The sequence below is a fragment of the Metopolophium dirhodum genome, chromosome 9 (genome assembly GCF_019925205.1).
Source record: "Metopolophium dirhodum isolate CAU chromosome 9, ASM1992520v1, whole genome shotgun sequence".
In the NCBI taxonomy this organism is placed as follows: Eukaryota; Metazoa; Arthropoda; class Insecta; order Hemiptera; family Aphididae; genus Metopolophium; species Metopolophium dirhodum.
Window position 1 is genome coordinate 16,143,479 of NC_083568.1, and position 20,849 is coordinate 16,164,327.

Below are 20,849 nucleotides of genomic sequence, written 5' to 3' on the forward strand. Positions count from 1 at the left end.
TACCAAACAAATAAAATTTTATTGATATAAAGTCCGCAAGCCCCATTTTAGAGCAGCCCTGAAGTCCATAGGTACTCCAATACTCTATACAATACAGAGCCGTGGTCTGAAAATTTTTTTTTGTGATGTGATGCACTTCATTTTTTTTCATTAGTTTTGCCTAGTTTTTCTTCCAGCAGTGCACCCCAATACCCCATGGCTACGAAACTGATACAATGTACACGATATATTATAGACGCGGTACGACTAGGATAGGATTAGTTTATCATATACTCATCATAGGCAGGGCCGGCGTTAGTTAATATTTGTGAGGGGTCGTGGTTAACGAAAGTAACGACTGAAATTAATTAAAAACCTAAAAAACTAAAAAAAATTTCTTCCTACACTCAAAATGTCTAGTTTTTGTTTCTACAATTTCATACTATGTTTAAGCAAAAATGCAACGTCGAAATTTTGATTATTTTTTTTTATAGCACCATCTATTGTATAAATTTGAGCTCAATAATTAGTGTACAGACGCTAAACATAAAATCTTGATAAAAGCATTTTTTTATTCATATTTTTCAATATTCACTATTAATTATGATATTGTTCTAGAATAAGAATTCGTAAAACCCTTATTTAGCCCGTATAATACAATAAATGTGAAATGTCGATATTAATTTTAGCTGCGGGGATACGGGAAAAAAATCATTACATTAGCCCATTAAGCTTAAAAAAGAACATATTTTTCCACTGTTGTTTATTTCATTTAAATATTTTTCTTTTATTCATATTTTATATTCTAACGTATTGATTTTACAATGATGTGTATTTTTTATTTTTTTGTGTCTGTCATCATGGTTTGGGGGTGAAACTGCTTTGATTTTCTTCAACAGTATCTTGTTCGATGGGAAAGTGAATCTAGTTGGTGCATTTGGGAGGTAAAATTTTTAAATTCTCAATAGTTTTCAAAAACGCCGGGTAAAACAACATAAAAATTAAGGAAAAACAGGAATTTTTTTAAATTTAAGATTTGAAAATGTAATACAAGATTATTCCTAAGTTTGTCTATTTTTATCAAAAAAAAAAATGTCCAAGCAAATAATCAGATACAATTTTTATGAGCGTTAAATGTTCATATTTTTACAATATTGGATATTCACTCGATTTCTCATGTAGTGATTTTGTTATTTTGTTGTTATTCAAAAACGAATAACTGCAGATACATGCAAATTTTACTGAATGTTCGTATTTTAATTTTCTACACACCATACAATTTTGAAAATATTTTGACTCTTTTTGAGCTCTTTACGGACATTGTCAGTTTTCAATTTTTTTAGTTTTTTTTCTATAAACATCAAAAAAATTGTATTTGTTGGGTAAAAAAGCGTGAAAATTTAATGCAACAAGTTCATGCCACGATTAAATATAGTATCTATATCCGTGCTTATTATGGACTCTATGGACAGATCGCGAATTAAGATTTATTAAATATTCCCAAAAATATGTGTTTTGTATCTGTGAATATTCCACACTGTCCAGCTGCCTATGCATTATCACCATGATTTAAGGTATATTATATTAAATCATGATTATCAGTTATCACTATCATTTAACATGCTTAAAAGTTTAATGTTATTATGAGTTTAAATTTTAAATTTTAAAATACCTAGTAAAACTATAATAATTTATTATATTCAGACGTAAAACTATATAAGTAAAACAATATACCCTATACTACTATGTTACTAGTACATGATCTAAAAATATAGTTATATTTAAGTAATTCATTTAATAATTTCTACTTGTTTGAGTTTTAGAAACTTGAAGTACATGGTACATTTGTATAAAGTACATACACCTTTCAAGTTTTAAGTGTTAGAAGTGAGTTGTTAGTATTTATATTATTATTATTTAATTTTAATGTATCTAAATAATTTATTTGACTATAGAGATCATTATATAAGCATAATGAAAATTGCCATTGAAGGATGTGCTCACGGGGAGCTCCAGCAAATCTACAATACAATAAACTTGATTGAAAAACGTGACAACATAAAAGTAGATTTGCTAATATGCTGTGGCGATTTTCAAGCAACACGAAATAATGAAGATCTATTAGCGATGGCAGTTCCACTTAAATATAGACAAATGTGCACTTTTCACAAGTTAGTTATTGAGACTAAATTATTTTGTTTTTAAAATAAAAGAAATACATTTTTACAGATATTATACCGGAGAATTAGTGGCACCGGTTTTAACTTTATTTATTGGCGGAAACCACGAAGCTTCCAATCACTTACAAGAGTTAAGCTATGGTGGCTGGGCTGCACCCAATATATACTATATAGGTTTGGCTGGTGTAATTAATGTTGGTGGTATTCGAATTGGAGGATTATCTGGTATTTACAAATCTAATGATTATATGCGAGGTAGATTTGAAAAACAACCATATACTGAACAAACAAAAAGAAGTATATATCATATTCGACAATTGGAAGTATTTCGATTGAAACAAGTAAATATAAACAACTTTTAATTTAATTTAAATTAGATATGTATCAAAATACCTTAAAATAAATGCTTTAATTTATATTTACAGCTGCAACAACCAATTGACATAATGTTATCACACGATTGGCCTCAAGGAATAGAAAATCATGGCAATGTAAAACAATTACTTAAATACAAACCTTTTTTTGAGTAAGCAAAGTTAAAAGTTTATTAAAATATATATTAGTCCAGATAAAAAAAAAAAGAGGGCAAGTGGATGTTGCTCTGCTGTATATAGGTTACAAGTGGGACAATGTATAATGGATTATATTAAACTTGAATACATTGATATAATATCATTGTATAAGAAAAACAATTCTGGGCGGAGAGGGTTTATTATTTTTATTTTTTATTATAGCCTTTAAGTAGAATTAATATTATAATATTATAATATTTTATTTTTTTTGCTACGGTGGTACACACATTTTTAGAAATTAAAATCCCATTTTAAACGGTTTTTCGTAATTTGTCAGTAGTTTTTCCTGTGGCATTAAATAACTATTGAGAAAATCGAAAAATGACCTTTAAAGTACCATCTTGATCCAATTTTCTAAAAGATAAGGTACTATATGTTGAAATCAAAGCACTCCTTCTGGTAGAAATTTTGTATACAGAATATAAAAAAAAAAAAAACACCATTGTAAAACCTCTAGCTTCCTCGCTCCGCTCAGAATCTAAAAAACATTAATTTACATTTACATTTGCTTTCATTGTTATAGAACAGATATTAATGAAGGCAAATTGGGTAGTAAACCCACAAGAGAATTATTGGATGCATTAAAACCAAAATACTGGTTTGCCGCTCATCTTCATTGTAAATTTGCTGCCATAGTAAACCATACATCAGACGATAATGTAACTATGTTTCTAGTGATATTAATTTTATACTATCTTTCTAAAAATGTGTTGTATATGATAAACTCGCATTGCTTTGAAATAATTATGTGTTCTAATGATAGAACTAAAATAGTAAAATGTAATGTAAATTAATAAACCTTTATATTTAATGATTGAAAAGAGACAGGATGTGAAGAAGTAAATTTATTAGATGCATAATTGTTTATTATTAATGTTTACAGCTACTTAATAATATTATCTAATTTATACATTAACAGGAAGAAATGGAGAAAAAATGTACTAAATTCTTGTCGCTTGACAAGTGTTTGCCAAAAAAAAGATTCTTACAGATTTTAGATGTTCCTCATGATGATTCTAAATCAATTAATTTAATGTATGACCTGGAATGGCTTTCAATTTTGCATCTTACCAATCATTTGTTAAATATTAACAGTAACATGTATTATTTACCGGGACCTTCTGCTTCAGAAAGGTTTTTATATAAACTATTAATTTGCATTAAACTTTGTATCAACATTTCTGCAATTGTATTTACAATAAATGATTAATTTATATTTAGGTATGATTTTACACCAACTGAAGAAGAAAAGACAGCTGTTCTTAACATGTTCTCTCATGACTTGAGAATTCCAAACAATTTTATTACTCTTGAAAATTATAAATCTAAAATAAATCCTCAGACAACTACTTTTTGTGAAAAACTATGTATAGACGACCCTCTTGCTTTATTATTAGGGCAGTGGTCTCGTTCTAACTTAACTGAAAACGAACCTGAAATGGATTCTACATTTTCATCATTTGTAAACTCTACTGTGTGTTCAAATAATGAAGACGAATTAATAGATAAGACTTCAGAAAAATTACCAATGTCTCCATTTGTGCTACCCGAACCAAAAAATGATAGCACATTTTCAAATATTAATGAAAACTCATTTTTGAATAATTGCTCAAGCATAATAATGCCAAATACATCTACAGAAGAATCGTGTGAAGATGTTCACCAACCACAAGGTAAATGATATAAAATACTTAAAATATTTTTATATTTTATTATAACTTACCAAACATTTTTTTAGATGCTGTTGAAAATAATGTTATAAATATTGAAGTAAATAATACAACCCCTAAAACAAAATCTTTAAAAAGAAGAAATTATCAACAAACTTATGAAAATGACTGTGAATAGTACTATTTATTTTTTGAATTTTTCACACCTTAAATGTTTATTTTCTAATAAATAATTTATGATTGTAACAATACATAGTATATATTTTGGTTCTATCTTCTTTTTCTCCATCTTTTGTTCCCAATTATGTATATATACATAAGTCAAATACCACTCACTCATTCATTGTATTTGTCTCAAAAACTACAAAACATACGAATTTAAAATTTGGAATAGTGGTTCTTCTAGATCTAGATGTGCAATAAGAAAGAATTTTACCATATTTGCATTTATTTAAAGAGGTGGTCAAACAGGGATTTGAGATTTACGGTGGGAATTAAAATTTTTTTTTGTTTATAAATGATTGCCATTGATTGCAGATTATAATAGTTATAGTAGAAATTAGTATTATTATTTTTTGTATTTAAATGGTTTCCGTTGATTACTCGGGCCAATAAGTTACAAGCATGCATCAAATTGTCACGCTTATGGCCTCGAATCAAGAAACTAGTAACTACCTATGTCTTAAAACCAAATGCGTGTGTTGCTTATTTATTAAAAAAAAACTCAATTAGATTTGACGAAAATCTCAGAATTTGTTCTTAGAGATTTCTGAAAAGCTTAGAGAGCAAGCACCTAGTTTCAACCACGTTAAAAAATACACCAAGCGACTTGCGGTTGCTCATCTAAGTTGAATTATTTCACAAAACTAGGTACACTGACGCCGATTTGTTCGTAAACTGAGATACACTCAAACCAAATCACCGAGATACATCCAGGGTTGGTCAAGATACTCATAAATATTATGATATTATTTTATATTATTACATTATTAGTAGATACCTACTTGGCTTTGAAGTATCGCGATACAAGATACATTTGAATAAAATTAGTCACATGTTTTTTAAAAATGATATTGATTATTGTAGGAATGGCCACTTTGTTAAATAATGGGAACAGCAAAGAAAATAATAGAAAAAAATTACACTTCAGTAATGATAATACCTTTATTGCAAGGAAATCCGTACCTATATGAGTCAACACGCCCTCACCGACGGCAGCCCAAAACTGACTATATTACCTACATTAATAACAAAACAAAATTAAGGTAGACTATATAGTATACAGTATAGGTATATTGGTATATACATGAATTTGCCACAAAAAAAAACTGCAGACAAGCAAATCCGGGATAGTCAGGTAGTGTATATACTATATACAAGGGTAACAGATAGAACTGACTTTTGGAATAACTTTTGTTCTAATCAATATTTAAAAAAGGTGGATAAGTGGATGTCGCTCTGCTGTACGGTAGGTTACAAGTGGGTCACTGTAATGGATGGTGTTAAATTTGAATTCAATGATATAATATCATTGTATAAGAAAAACGATTCTGAGCGAAAACGGTCAGTCAGCCTATGATATTACCAAGTATATTTGATGATATTATTATAATAAAGTAATTTATATATAACCTATTTACGTGGAGCCTTGTTTTAAATTTTCAATCCTTAGCCATAAAAGTTAAACATTTTATACATTTTTAACCACAAAATAATTAATAAATTATAAATTTGATAAATGTTGTCAAAATTTGAACTTTAAATGCTTATAAAAAAAAATTGTGCCTATGTATTTTAATATTTTTTAACTACTATTAGAATGCTATATCAGGAGCCTTATATTAAATTTTCACGAATTTTTACCCAGCAAATAAAATTTTATTGATATTTATAGAAAAAAAAACTAAAAAAATTGAAAACTGACAACGTCCGTAAACAGCTCAAAAAGAGTCAAAATATTTTAAAAATTTTATCATGTATAGAAAATGCTAATATAAACATTCAGTGAAATTTTCAAGTATCTACAGTCATTCGTTTTTTAATTACAATAAAATAAGAAAATTGTTACATGAGAAATCGAGTGAATATCAAATGTTGTAAAAATATATATATTTCAGACGCTCATAAAAATTTAATTTATGTTTCTTGTAGACATTTTTTTTTTGATAAAGGTAGACAAACTTATGAGTAATCTTATATTACATTTTCAAATCTTAAATTTAAGAAGAAAAATTTTTATGAATTCTCAACTCAAAATAGTTTTCGTGATTTTTCTGTATTTTGTCAAAATTTGAACTTTAAATGCTTATAAATAAAAACTGTGACTAAGAATTTTTAATTTTTTTCATCTGCCTTTGATACAATAACCTAGGAGCCTTCTATTAAATTTTCAAGCATTTTTAATCAACAGATAAAATTTTATTGATATTTATAGAAAAAAAAACTAAAAAAATTGAAAACTGACAATGTCCGTAAACAGCTCAAAAAGAGTCAAAATATTTTGTAAATTTTATGGTGTATAGAAAATGCTAATATAAACATTCAGTCAAAATTTCATGTCCCTACGGTCATTTGTTTTAGAGTTACACCAAAAACCAAAATCGATTTTCTCGAAAACAGATTTTGCGTAAAAATTTCCGTTTTTCCTTAATTTTTCTTTTGTTTTTCACGTCGCTTGTGAAAACTACTGGGAAATTTTTACTTTTGACCCCCCAAAGTACCAACTAGATTCACTTTCCTATCAAAAAAGTTACTATTGAAGAAAATCCAAGCACTTTTACTGTCCTAAAAGGTGATGACAGACACAAAAATAAAAAAAAAAATAAAAAAAAAACACACATCATTGTAAAATCAATACATTCATCGCTTCGCTCAGAATCTAAAATTTTTTTTATATATAATTTATAGCCACTTGCGCTACATGTGTAATACAAAAAAATTATTTTTATTTTTTAATACTGAAAATGAAAAATTTTAAATTTGATTAAAATTTTTATCAATAAATTCAAAATAGCCAATTTGTGAATCTCATTATAAGAACGATTTGGATGGTAAAAATATTTATCTAAGTCAAGTAGTTTATTTCTTAGAATTTTTTCAAATATCAATATTTTTTCGATTAAATTAATTTGGAAGGCAATAACTTTTTTAAAAATATTATTTTTGGAAATTTGCTAACATAGGTATATTTCTAAAACTGTTTACTAATCGTATAATTTTATCAATTTTCGTCATACGTTTAAGTAGCATCAAATTTTTTTTTTTTTGGTCAATTCTTTCTGTTACACCCTTTAACATGATGGGGATGGCCACCCTTTCCTATATCTCTGTAGAGCTCTGTCTCCTTCACGCCAGCTATTTTCTTGCCACTCTCTATTTTATCTATCCGTCTCTTCATTGGTATTTCACTCCTCTTTGCCACAACATTTATTTCCATAGCCACATAACTTCAGATGCTAATAAAAAAATTGTGACTAAATTATACAATGATGAGTGTTTTAGATTCTGAGTAGAGCAAGGAAGCTAGTGGTTTTACAATTGTGTTTATTTTTTTTTAATCCGGTATACAAAATTTCTACCAGAATAAGGAGTACTTCGATTTCAACATATAGTATCTTATATTTTAGCAAATTGGATCAAGATGGTACTTTCCAAACTGGAATGTTTATATTTTTATTTTCTATTCACCATTTATCATTTTGAAAATATTTTGACTCTTTTTCAAGTTTTCAATTTTTTTTCTATAATTGTCAATTATTTGTTTGTTGGGTAAAAAATAAAAATGCGTGAAAATTTAATACAAGGATCCTGATATATTGTTACAATTACAGTTTAAAAATATTAAAAATATAGAGGCACAATTTTTTTTTTATAAGCATTTAAAGTGGAAATTTTATTAAAATTATTTTGTAGTTAAAAAATTATAAAATGTTCAACTTTTATAGTTAAGGACTGAAAACGTACAACAAGGTTCCTACGTAAGTAGGTTATTCTGTAACCAAAAAATCTCAAAAATATAAATCACAGTTTTTTTTATAGTTATTTTATGTTCAAATTTGGAGGAATTTACATATTAAATGACCAAGAATAACGATTTTAGTTATTTTGTTGTAATTTTATAATATTATTTCAACTTACCGGCTACCGCGTATTAATAAAAAGTAATAAGTAATCCTACTAATATTATAAACGTGAAAGTTTGTAAGTATATGTTTGTTACTCTTTCACGTAAAAACTACTGAATGGATTTTAATGAAACTTTACAATAATATAGCTTAAGCCATGTATAATTATATACATCAGAATAACACATAGGCTACAATTTATAAAGATATATATTGTGTGAATTTTTTAATTTTAATTTTAATTTTAAAAAAATGTGTAAATTGTATACCGCCTATACCTTTTTTAGTAAGAAATAGTCGCTGGCTGAAAATAAATAACATTCAAACAATAATTATTATAATTATTTAGTTTAGCAAAAAACAATTAATCAGTCCTGGAAGCGTGATTCTGTTTTCTATTTAGTAAATTAGAATTGTTTCCAAGTATAGCATTTTTAAAGTAAAAACATAATAGTAACCACTGTACTGTATTTTTCGGAAGTGTAGAAAAAGCACGTACTAAGAATTATGTATAATTATAAGCGTAAATCTAATCTTTCCCAAAGCTCTAATAAAGCTCGAACTATGAAAGTAGCTAGACTTAACGAGACGTTTCCACAAGTCGAACTGCGAAGGCTTGAATAGGCAGAGCGTGAGGCAACTCATAGAGCTGAGAATAAATGAATATATAAAAATAAATGTTTGTGTGCAGATTAGACCTCTGCAGGGAAGAAGAGAGGCCAATTTAAAAAGGGTTAAATTCGGTTTTTTTTTATTCACCGGATTTTAGTATGGTTAGGTTAGGTTAGGATTATTTATTAATTGATTATATTTATCCACCGTATTATATCAAACTTGGTATAACTGATACTTTAGAGCTAAATCATACAGTTACGTACAAACAACACTGGGTCCGCGATCTACCGCAGCCCGCAGGTAGATTGCCTACCTGATAATATATACTGCTGCGAATCAGAGTTTTTATTCCGGGCAGCAGAAAAGTTAAGATAAATTTTGAACACCATACACCAGTGGTGGATCCAAGGCGAGGGAAAAGGGGACATTCCCCCCCCCCACCAATCGCTGTAGTTTTCCTTTGTTTTACACTGTATTTAGCCAATTTAGGAACTTTTTGTACTTTTGCCCCCCTTCCCCCCCCCATGTCACTCCCAAAATTAAGCTCTGGATCCACCACTGTCATACACCGAATATCAAATAACGAATTGAACAAAGTTTGAGTCGTATAGAGTTGGTACATTTAACGGGCAACGAAGTGCACGGGATCAGCTATAGTAGCAATATAAATATATTATATAATATAAAATACCCATACTGACAAACCGTCACCGCTCATAATCGTTTTTCGTATACAATATTATATCATTGAATTCAAATTTAATACCATCCATTATACAGTGACAGTGACTTGACAGCAGAGTGACATCCACTTACCCACCTTTTTTTAATTATAGTTCTAATTTCGTTACAAAAAAAACACGGCCCTATAGAACCGACTTATGCATAACAACGATGTTACGATAGCACTATAGCAGTTCATTGTGGATATATTGAACACTATTATAAAACAAATAAAAATATCAGGTACATACAATTTAACGAGTAGTGTGATTAGGTAGGTACCTCTATTGGATTAGCATTAGTTATTTAAGTGTGAAAAACTGAAAACCATACAATTTTACATTTTTATGACAAAAGTAGAAGTTGCTTTTATCCATTCAAAATTGAACCATTTGAACCGATATCAAAATTGTTTTTTTTATTCATATTGTAATTAAATAACACTACAAAATGGCTTTTTTAGAATTTTTATAAGAACATTTACAATCTGTAGGTACAGTAACGGCACAATAATTAAATATGATATAGAATGACAAAATATAAAATATTGAAACATAAAAAAAAAAAGAACAGTTTACAATAGATTATACATAGTGATGAATATTTGAGGAGAGCAGCTCATTAGTAGTGGCACTTTCGTTTGGTAGGAACTTTTAAAAAATGCAAAAAAAAATGTTTGGTGTTTTTTCAATTTTATTTTTGAACCACGGCGAGCCGAGCAAGGCTAATATTTATTAATATTACATTTAAAAACTTCACTAAAATGTTGCCATTATATTTTGAATTAGGGCTACTGACTAGTGATTTTCATAGGTACGGGTACCTACTGTATGATATTGTCAATATAGATATATTATATCTACGTCCCACGAATCACAATGCACCTTGGTACTTGATAAAAATCCATACGTCACATAAATACTTGTATATTATTAGGACCACAGAGGCACAGACTATATGAAAATAGTTTTCAGTTTTAGTGTGTTACAAATTTACAATCATACTCTGTAGACCTAGTATATAATATGTTTTTATATATAAAGTCTTTAGCAGTGTAGCACATTGAGATATTATAATACGTGTACTATAGTCTATAGAGTACCTATATAGTGTCGAGTGTCGAGGATTACAAATTGTAATGTTCCCAGAAGTCGGAGTGATTAAAAAAAACACATTATTGTTTTATCAACGATATTTCCGGTTATTTTTTTTATAGGTGTTATCACACGCATACACTATACAGTGGTCCGTATCGTAATGTTTTATGTTATTCCACTATCATTTATCAAGTATCCATCATATTAAGTGTTCGTTCATCAACGATTTCTTATTTATTAATTTTCAAAAATGTAGACTGTACGTAGTTGTAATTTGTTAATATTTCAGTATTTTTTATCTATAAACTGTTTTGTATATATTTATTTTCACTCCTACACTTAGTACTTACAGTTCATTTCACGACTTCGCGTTCAACGTGTTATGTAATTTCTTAAAATATACTCTAGCCCGTCAACAGCTATGTGGAAATCCAGCAATTTTGCTAGTTTGTTCCCCACTAAGACATCGTTTGTCGTATTTGTCTTGTACATAGCACTGTCAATGAACCACGGTAAAAATGCACATTTTTCTCTCTTTTTATTGCCCTCTGAAGTACTTACTCCATTAATCATAGAAAAATTCACAAATTTAAATTATCTGATTGACTGATTGTATATAATTTCTAATGTTTTCAAAAAAAAAAAAAAATTAAATACCTACCTATACTGTTACGACAGAGGCAGAGAAGCAATTTTTTTTTGTTACAATAAAAACATTTAAAAGGCCACATTATTATGAATGACTCTCCACACAGAGTATGCCACAAAAAAGGCATTAACAAATTTGTTGAACATATAGGTATATGTATTTTTAATTTTATAAAAATAAATCTATTTCAATAAAAGTCGTTCCCCACAAACATTTTCATTACATGTTTGCATACATTTATACAATATAAAAAATAATATTTGTACTAATTTACTGTTTATTATATAAAAATATACAAGTATAAAATGTCAATACCCAATTATGTATACATTTTTTAATAGAACTCGCGCATGCATTCTTGAGTCTTGAGACCATTAACAGTCATTGCCTGTAGGGGAAATTACCATGTCCACATAGGTCCCCCTATCTGCCCCTGGATATAAATAATAGACATTTTTGATTCGAATGGTATGTTTTAAACATTTTTTTTTTCTTTTGCAGGATTGTTAGTAAAATTATCACAAGATAAAGGCACTTATAATTATAACGTTGTGTCAGTAATTATTTTAACTGAAGTTATAAAATTAGTTATATCCCTATTTTTGTTTTGTAAAGAGTAAGTGAAATTTTTAAAATACCTAATATAATTTATATTTATTTACCTAGATAAAGTAATAATAGATTAATATTATTAATAGTTCTACAATTAGTATAACTAACATTCCTACAAAATATAATTTTAATTCATTGTAGTTTATAGTAACAGGTATATCGTACATATGATTTCTCTATAAAATATGAATATCTCTTGTAAAAATAAAATAGTTAATATTCCTAAATATACCTCCCTCCCTAGTCCCTACTCTGTAGCATGGTATAATAAACTAGTTTATTTCATTATGCTCTGTCGGATATTTAATTGTATCTGATGTTAAAATCCCAAAACAAATTAAATAAATATTTGAATTGAATTAATGTAATAGATGATTGAATTAAATATTTTACTTAAAAAAAATTATATTTCAATTAAGGAGGGCCGATAATCGATATCATTGTTTATAGGTAGTAGGTACCTGATGGCTGATGATACCCTGATATAGTGGCGTGCAGAACATTTTTCAGAGGCAAACTATATACAATTTGACCACCCACCCTGCCACCATCAGGTTTTTCGTACTCAATTGATACTTTAACAAATAGTATACATTTATATGATATTTAAAATGTACGATCAGACTAGTGCCCAGTTGCACATCTAGAAACCCACCCACCCGTATTTTCCCTGAGGCAATTGCCTCAAAAAATAGCTGTTCAGCATGTCACTGCCCTGATATACTTAAAAGCAACATTTTTGGCAAAGTCCATAAACTGATATTATAATAAAACCAATACCACAAACCAATATTAGATAAACGAATATTATTTCACTAAAAATTAAAAATAAACATATGCAAACATTCAAAATAAATAGTAAATAAGTACTTACAAAATAAATAATAAGAAATGCATTTGTAATATTACGTTGATGGATTTTTCTTATTTTTATGGTTTCGTTTCAAATATTGGTTTTAGAAAAAAAACCAATACCACCTATATTGGCCAATATTGAGTATCAATTATTCTAGTATTAGTTCATCCTAAATTTTAATAATTATGTATTTTTATTTACAGCAATCCCTTAAGAAATATTATAGATCAGACTAGAGAAAATTATACAGGTCAGTACTTATAGATTTATATTAAAACATTATTTACATTTTATATTTAATTCTTATGTACGTATATTTGGATATCTTATTATTAGTACTCTTTCTCTACATGGTACCGGCACTTCTCTACTGCCTGTATAATAATTTGGCATTTGTGAACTTATCAATATTTGACCCGACTACATATTTTATTCTTCTTCAACTACGGGTCATACTCACTGGTATTGTTTATCAGTGTTTATTTAAAAAGGATCTCAGCAAAATACAATGGTTATCCTTAGTGCTTTTGACTATTGGATGTATGATAAAAGAGATGAAAATGGAGGGCAATATTCGACAACAGTCTTATGGTTTTTTTATTAGTATATTATTGATGTTGACTCAAATACTTTGCTCGTGTTTAGCTGGTGTCTACAATGAATATTTACTTAAAAAAGGCCAGGGTGTAAATGTAAATGTTTATGTGCAAAACATATATATGTACACTGATTCAATACTTTGTAATTTATTATTGTGGATAACATTTAAACATAATGAAACAAAAAGCAATGTCTCTGAAATAGACATTTTTAAAAACTATATGGTATGAGATTTATTGTACTTATTTCTTACTGTTAATTAATTAAAACAATTGTTTTTTAGGTCATATATATTATAATAAACAGTGCCATGTATGGCGTCGTAACTAGTTTACTACTACACAGCTTAAATTCAATCATAAAGGTTTTTGCCACAGCAATCGAACTAGTCCTTATTGCCGTATTGTCATGGGTACTTCTAGGATACCCAATTAATTTGCAGACTGTGTCAGCTGTAAGTATTGTTTCATGTTCTGTGGTTATTTATGCCAAACACCCTATTACAAAAAGTACACTCCCAGATACTAAAAGTAATAAAAATTTGATTAATATTTAAAACTTAATTAAATAAAAAATTATTGGAATAAAATATTATATTTATCTACTTACTTAATTTTCTTTCTTCAAAATAATGTATACTTGTAACTTTTATGTTAATTAAATATTTTGTATCAATGTTTCTATTATTATTATCTTTCAATACCTAAGTACCTAGGACCTAGGTAATATATCACTATTGACTAGTAATATTATCATAATTTATTTGAAAACCAAAACATTTGTATTATAATATTGCCTAATAATAATTTGTATTATAATTCCTATTTTTTATTTGTATAAGTAATGATTGTAATCCTCTAAAATAAACTAAGTCATTATACCCATATACTATGTATTCTACTGTAATCAAACTAACTTTTATAATATTATTCTGATTTCTGTTTTTTGAGCTTTACTCGTAAATATAAATAAATACAAAATATGATGTGATATTATAGATTTAGTCAATATACAAGTTGTTTATTTTATAAAAAAGTTAGCTAACTATACCAATTTTTTTAGTTACCAGTATAATATAGTCAGACAAATTAAATTTATTTTTATTGTATTAAATTGTAATAAATGATAATATTATGTATTATGGAAATATTTGTATAGTTATGAATACCCCAATAAACCTCCTGATTCCATCTCTTCTTATCAACCCATTAGTCTGTTGCCTTTTTTCGCTAAAATCCTCTAAATACTTTTACTCAAACGAATTCTACCATGCCTAACTGTAAATTCTATTCTTCCCAACTCTCAGTTTGGATTTCGATCTACCCACTCAACAATCCATCAAGTTCATAGAGTTGTAGATGCAATTTCGTATGCATTAGAAAAAAAATTATATTGCACTTGTGTTTTTCTCGATATCTCTCAAGCATTTGATAGGGTCTGGCACGACGGGCTCCTTTTCAAATTGAAAAAATTTTGACATCCTGTATACTTCCTGATCATTTAATCTCCAGTATAGCCAAAATATCGGCAGGTGTTCCTCAAGGTGGGATTCTTTTGCCTGTGCTCTATAACATCTACGCCTCTGAATAACCCACTTCCCCCTACACGCTAGTTGCTGACTACGCTGACGATAAAGCTATAATCTCAGTATATAATGACCCGGTTATTGTTTCCCACCATTTCCAAAATCACCTCTCTCTCATGGAAGATTGGTATACCAATTGGCGGTTGAAAATCAATCAATCAAAATCCGTGCATTGTACTTTTACCCTTAGACTTTCACCCTGCCCAGCTGTCTCCATCCATGGTATCTCTATTCCAAACTCTCAAACAGTAAAATATCTTGGGCTAACTCTAGATCGAAGATTAACCTGGGCCCACCATATTAAATCTAAACGACTAAACCTAAACTCTCGATTACGCCTCCTCAAAACATTTATTAACAATAACAATTACACTAATATCAACACAAAACTGCTCATATATAAATCTTTAATCAAACCTTTCAAAACATAGCACTCAGGAAACTTTTAAATGCCCCTCCTTACGTCTCAAACCACACTATCCACACTGATCTAAAAATAAAATTAGTACATGAAGAAGCTTATTGTGCCCCTAAGGTACAGATTGTTTATCTCAATTAAAAAAAAAAAAAAAAGTTATGAATACTACATTCAATTCTTCTGTATTACATATTAGGTTAAAAACAATTTATTTTATTTAGTGTCATATTTCTTCATTTTTTTTTTTCAAAATGGCACATGGCCTAACATCGTTTTCCTTATTCATTGCAATTCTATATTGTGTTTTAATATAATTATTTATTTTTACCTTAGTATTCCTTGCCACTGCACTTATCTTATCAATATATGAGTAACAACTATTTATTTAATAATTCAATATTCAGTATTAGTTATGGAAAAGTACTTTAGATTGTGAAATACTAAAATTAAAATTATAAGTGGGTGGTTTAAAAAAAAATGGTAGATATCACATGAAATATTGTAAGAAATAAAGTTTTGAGTTTTATTTCCAAAAATGTAGTTTTTACTTTTAAGTTATTCAAAGTTTAAACTAAAGTTAATCATCACTGTATGTCTGTATCCTACAAAAAAAAGACACAATATGAAAGTAATTGGAATTTTAGGTCCAAAATATGCACAGCATTTTTAATAGATAGCCTCCCCCTCCCCTCCAACTAATAATAGGTAATGTTTAATCAATTCTAGTATTGATAATTGTGTTATAGAAACAAAGGTGGCAGCGCAAACCTTTTTACCATTTAAAATAAAATTTAAAAAAAAATTTAATATTAATTGACATGTTTTTCAAATTTTGTAATTTTTTTTTTATTTAATAACGATAAAAACTTTTATCAAGTAAAAAAGCTTGACAATTTATCGCAAGGGTAAGAAGCTTTAATAATAGATCAAAAATATTAAAGGTACAAAGTTACGATTATTTTTTATATGAATTTAAAGTTCAAAATTAGACAAATATTTTTCAGTTAGAATTCTTAAAAGTTTTTCTTTTCATAGCCAACATGAGAAATTTTAATGGAAGATTCCCCAGTTCTCCACAAATTGTTCTATCTTAAACAAAAAAAAGTTTACCGAAAAGTAATTTTTAAGGTATTTTTTATGAGCGCGTTTGAATTTCTAATTTTTACGATATTTGATATTCAGCGGTAAATTTACGAATTCCCATTAATTGATTTTTGATATATTGTTGTATTCCCAAACAAATAACCGTATAGATACTATTGAAATTTTCCCCATATATTTTTATTATAGCACTTTCCATATATGGTAAAACTACTAAAACTTTCAAACTATTTTGACTCTTTTTAAGCTATATTTATAGGGTTTTTAAAATTATTTTTCAGTTAGATATTCATAAAAGTTTTTTTTCTTTTTAAAGCTATAACATTTTAAATTATTATAGAAAAATTCCAAAAAAATTGTCTACGTCCATCAAAAAAAAAAAAAAAATAGGTCAAGTGAAAGTTATGCTATTAAGCTATTTTATTTATTTATATAGCCACGGTATTCTCGATTTGTATTCAATTTTTTTTAATTATTAAATTTGATCATTTTACAAGTATGCTAGGATGACGCAACGCCTCCTCTCAGTATCATTTTTCGTATGCAATGATATATCATTGAATACAAATATAAGTTTTGAGTTATAACACATCCATTAGAACAACATGATCGAGGTACTGCAGTAAAGCAAATCGGTACCCGTTTGTTCACCATTTTAGATTCTGAGCGGAGCGATGAATGTATTGATTACAATGATGTGTGTTTTTTTTGTGTCTGTCATCACCTTTTACGACAGTAAAAATGCTTATATATTCTTCAACAGTACCTTTTCTGATATGAAAGTGAATCTAGTTGGTACTCTGGGGGGTTAAAAGTAAAAAATTCCTAATAGTTTTCGAAAGCGCAGGGTTAGAGATAAAGAAAAATTGAGGAAAATCGGGTATTTTTACGCAAAATTGGTTTTTGGTGTGAGTGGTGTGACTAAAAAACAAATGTATATACATGACATTTTTACTGGTTGTTGAATGTTTATAATAGCATATTCTATACGGGCATAGCTGTTTTCGACCAAAAACGTACCCTTCCCTTTTCGGCCGATTCACTTTTCGACCAAAACAAAAAGTTTTGTAATATGATATGTAAAATAAACAAAATAATTGGTTTATAATTTTTGTAAAATTGTGGCAATTATAATTTTAAAAATTATTTAAAGTATAAGTTACATAAAATGTTGTAAAATAAAATATTGTAAAATAAAATATAAAAAAAAATTTAAATATAAGAATACCTATATATTATTAACATTAGTTTTGTGTTAATATGTCACACGCTGTGCATAATATTTTATAAAAAGAATAACATAATAATATACAATTTTTGTCAATAATTATTAAGTCTAATAGTAATGTGTATAATATAATATTAAGAAAGATAGTGACTCTCTACAATACGTATAACGATCAGTCTTGCAGGTACATACTACATAAATTATTATACTGAAATAACTATATATTATTATGGTGGTATAACCATCACAGTCGACGATCACCGATCGTATATAATAAATCGTAATAATCGTAATAAAAAAAAAAAATGTTAATATAATATAATGGGTATTCTATTTTACAAAAATTATATATCAATTATTTATTCTACATAATATCATATTACAAAACTTTTTGTTTTGGTCGAAAAGTGAATCGGCCGAAAAGGGAAGGGTACGTTTTTGGTCGAAAACGGTCTCGCCCTTCTATACACGATAACATTTTCAAAAAAAATGTTCTATTGTTTTGAACTGTTTATGGACATTTTCAGTATCAAATTATTTTAGTTTTTTTTCTATGAATGTCTATACAATTTTATTTGTTGAGTAAAAAAGCTTGAACATTTCAATACAAGGCTCCTAATATTGTTACAATGATATTTAAAAAATATTAAAAATCCATAGTCACAATTTTTTTTTATAAGTATTTTAAGTTCAAATCTTGACAAAATATGTAAAAATGACAAAAATGTGCAAATTATTTTGAGTTAAGAATTCATAAAATTTTTTCTTTCTAAATCTAAAATTTTAAAATGTAATACAAGATTCCTTATAATTTTGTTCACTTTTATCAAAAAAAAAATATCTACTAGAAAGTCAAATTACATTTTTATGAGCGTTTGAAGTTCATAATTTTATAATATTGGATATTCACTCGATGTCTCGATTTTCTTATTTTGTTGTAATTCAAAAACGAATAACTGTAGATACTTGAAATTTTCACTGGTTGTTTATATTTGCATTTTCTATACATTATAACATTTTCAAAATATTTTGATTTATTTTGAACTGTTTAGGGACATTTTCATTTTCCATTTTTTTTTAGTTTTTTTTTTTAAGATATCAATAAAATTTTATTTGTTGGCCAAAAAAGCTTGAAAATTTAATAGAAATCTCCTAGTATATTGTTTCAAAGGCAGATGAAAAATATTAAAAATCCTTAGTCACAGTTTTTTTTTCTAAGCATTCAAAGTTCATAAATTGACAAAATATGGAAAAATCATGAAAATTAGCAAATTATTTTGAGTTAAAAATTCGTAAAAATTTTTCTTTTTAAATCTAAGGTTTTAAAATGTAATACAAGATTCCTCATAAGTTTGTCTACCTTTATCAAAAAAAAAGTGTCTATAAGAAAGTCAAATTAAATTTTTATGAGCGTTTGAAATTCAAATTTTTACAACATTGGATATTCACTCGATTTCTCATGTAGCGATTTCCTTATTTTGTTGTAATTCAAAAACGAACGAATTTAGATACTTGAAAATTTCACTGAATGTTTATATTAGCATTTTCTGTACACCATACAATTTTGAAAATATTTTGAATCTTTTTGAGCTGTTTACAGACATTTTCAGTTTTAAATTTTTTTAGTTTTTTTTTCAATAAATATCAATAAAGTTTTATCTGTTGGGCCAAAAAGTGTAAAAATTTAATAAAAGGCTCCTGATATATTAATACAATATCAGTTGAAAAATATTAAAAATACATAGGCACAATTTTTTTTTATAAGCATTTAAAAATCGAATTTTGACAACATTTATCAAATTTATAATTTAATAATTATTTTGTAGTTAAAAATTTATAAATTGTCCAACTTTTATAGCTAAAGATTGTAAATTGAACACAAGGCTCTTAGGCTCCACGTAAATAGGTTATATATTATAAATTACTTTATTCACAATAATACCATCAAATATACTTAGTAATATCATAGGCTGACTGACGGTTTTCGCTCAGAATCGTTTTTCTCATACAATGATATTATATCATTGAATTCAAATTTAACACCATCCATTACAGTGATCCACTTGTAACCTACTGTACAGCAGAGCGACATCCACTTACCCACCTTTTTAATTTTTTTTTCTATAATTGTCTATACAATTTTACTTGTAGGGTGAAAAAGCGTGAAAAATTAATACGAGGGCTCCTGATATATTGTTACAATATAGTAGTTGACAAATATTAAAAATACATACGCACAATTTTTTTATAAGCATTTAAAGTTCAATTTTTGACAACATTTATCAAATTTAAAATTTAAAAACGCTTTTGTAGTTAAGAATGTATAAAATGTTTAACTTTTATAGCTAAGGATTGAAAATTTAAAACAATGTTCCACGTAAGCGGGTTATTCTGTAACCAAAAAATATAAAACACAGTTTTTTATAGTTTTATTATTTTCAAATTTGCAATGGACGAAATTACATATTAAATAACAAAGAATAACGATTTTAGTTATTTTTTTGTAATTTTATAATATTAATTCAACTTACGGATTAATAATAGTAATAACAATATAAATATAATATAAAATATCCATACTGACTACTGACAAACTGTCACCGCTCAGAATCGTTTTTCGTATACATTTATACATACAATGATATTATATCATTGAATTCAAATTTAATACCATCCATTATACAGTGACCCACTTGTAACCTACTGTACAGCAGAGCGACATCTACTTTTTTTAATGATTCTTAAATATAGTTAAAAATTTCAAAGACCAGAATTTGAATAAATTCATTTTTAAAGGGAAAAAATGGGTATGATATAACTTAATATACTTCAGATTTTTT

General features: G+C 27.3%; 2 protein-coding genes across 3 annotated transcripts; both read left to right on the forward strand.

Moving 5' to 3' along the window:
• The first annotated feature begins 1,581 nt into the window (after positions 1–1,581).
• Positions 1,582–4,664, forward strand: LOC132951884 (lariat debranching enzyme). 2 transcript variants are annotated; one of them, XM_061023921.1, is made up of 8 exons: positions 1,582–1,873; positions 1,935–2,150; positions 2,209–2,500; positions 2,585–2,685; positions 3,255–3,390; positions 3,651–3,865; positions 3,953–4,404; positions 4,470–4,664. In XM_061023921.1, exons 2-8 carry the CDS (start codon positions 1,954–1,956, stop codon positions 4,577–4,579), a joined length of 1,503 nt encoding a protein of 500 aa, XP_060879904.1. In that variant the 5' UTR covers positions 1,582–1,873; positions 1,935–1,953; the 3' UTR covers positions 4,580–4,664. The 2 variants fall into 2 exon arrangements, with proteins under 2 accessions (XP_060879904.1, XP_060879903.1); XM_061023920.1 differs by having other exon boundaries at positions 1,582–1,866.
• Positions 4,665–11,132: 6,468 nt separating this feature from the next.
• On the forward strand, positions 11,133–14,795 carry LOC132952805 (UDP-galactose transporter senju). The gene is made up of 5 exons (XM_061025242.1): positions 11,133–11,472; positions 12,111–12,225; positions 13,281–13,327; positions 13,414–13,901; positions 13,961–14,795. The coding sequence occupies exons 1-5, from the start codon at positions 11,382–11,384 to the stop codon at positions 14,231–14,233; spliced, it is 1,014 nt and encodes a 337-aa protein (XP_060881225.1). The 5' UTR covers positions 11,133–11,381; the 3' UTR covers positions 14,234–14,795.
• Positions 14,796–20,849: the final 6,054 nt, after the last annotated feature.

What these genes read in the sequence shown, in the direction of transcription:
- LOC132952805 (XM_061025242.1), top strand. Translation starts at nt 11,382, where the DNA reads ATGTGGAAATCCAGCAATTTTGCTAGTTTGTTCCCCACTAAGACATCG. An exon ending in AGCACTGTCAATGAACCACG is followed by an intron (nt 11,473 to 12,110) that starts GTAAAAATGCAC and finishes TTTCTTTTGCAG; the next exon opens with GATTGTTAGTAAAATTATCA. An exon ending in ACATTTTTAAAAACTATATG is followed by an intron (nt 13,902 to 13,960) that starts GTATGAGATTTA and finishes ATTGTTTTTTAG; the next exon opens with GTCATATATATTATAATAAA.
- LOC132951884 (XM_061023921.1), top strand. Translation starts at nt 1,954, where the DNA reads ATGAAAATTGCCATTGAAGGATGTGCTCACGGGGAGCTCCAGCAAATC. An exon ending in AAGTATTTCGATTGAAACAA is followed by an intron (nt 2,501 to 2,584) that starts GTAAATATAAAC and finishes TTATATTTACAG; the next exon opens with CTGCAACAACCAATTGACAT. An exon ending in GGACCTTCTGCTTCAGAAAG is followed by an intron (nt 3,866 to 3,952) that starts GTTTTTATATAA and finishes ATTTATATTTAG; the next exon opens with GTATGATTTTACACCAACTG.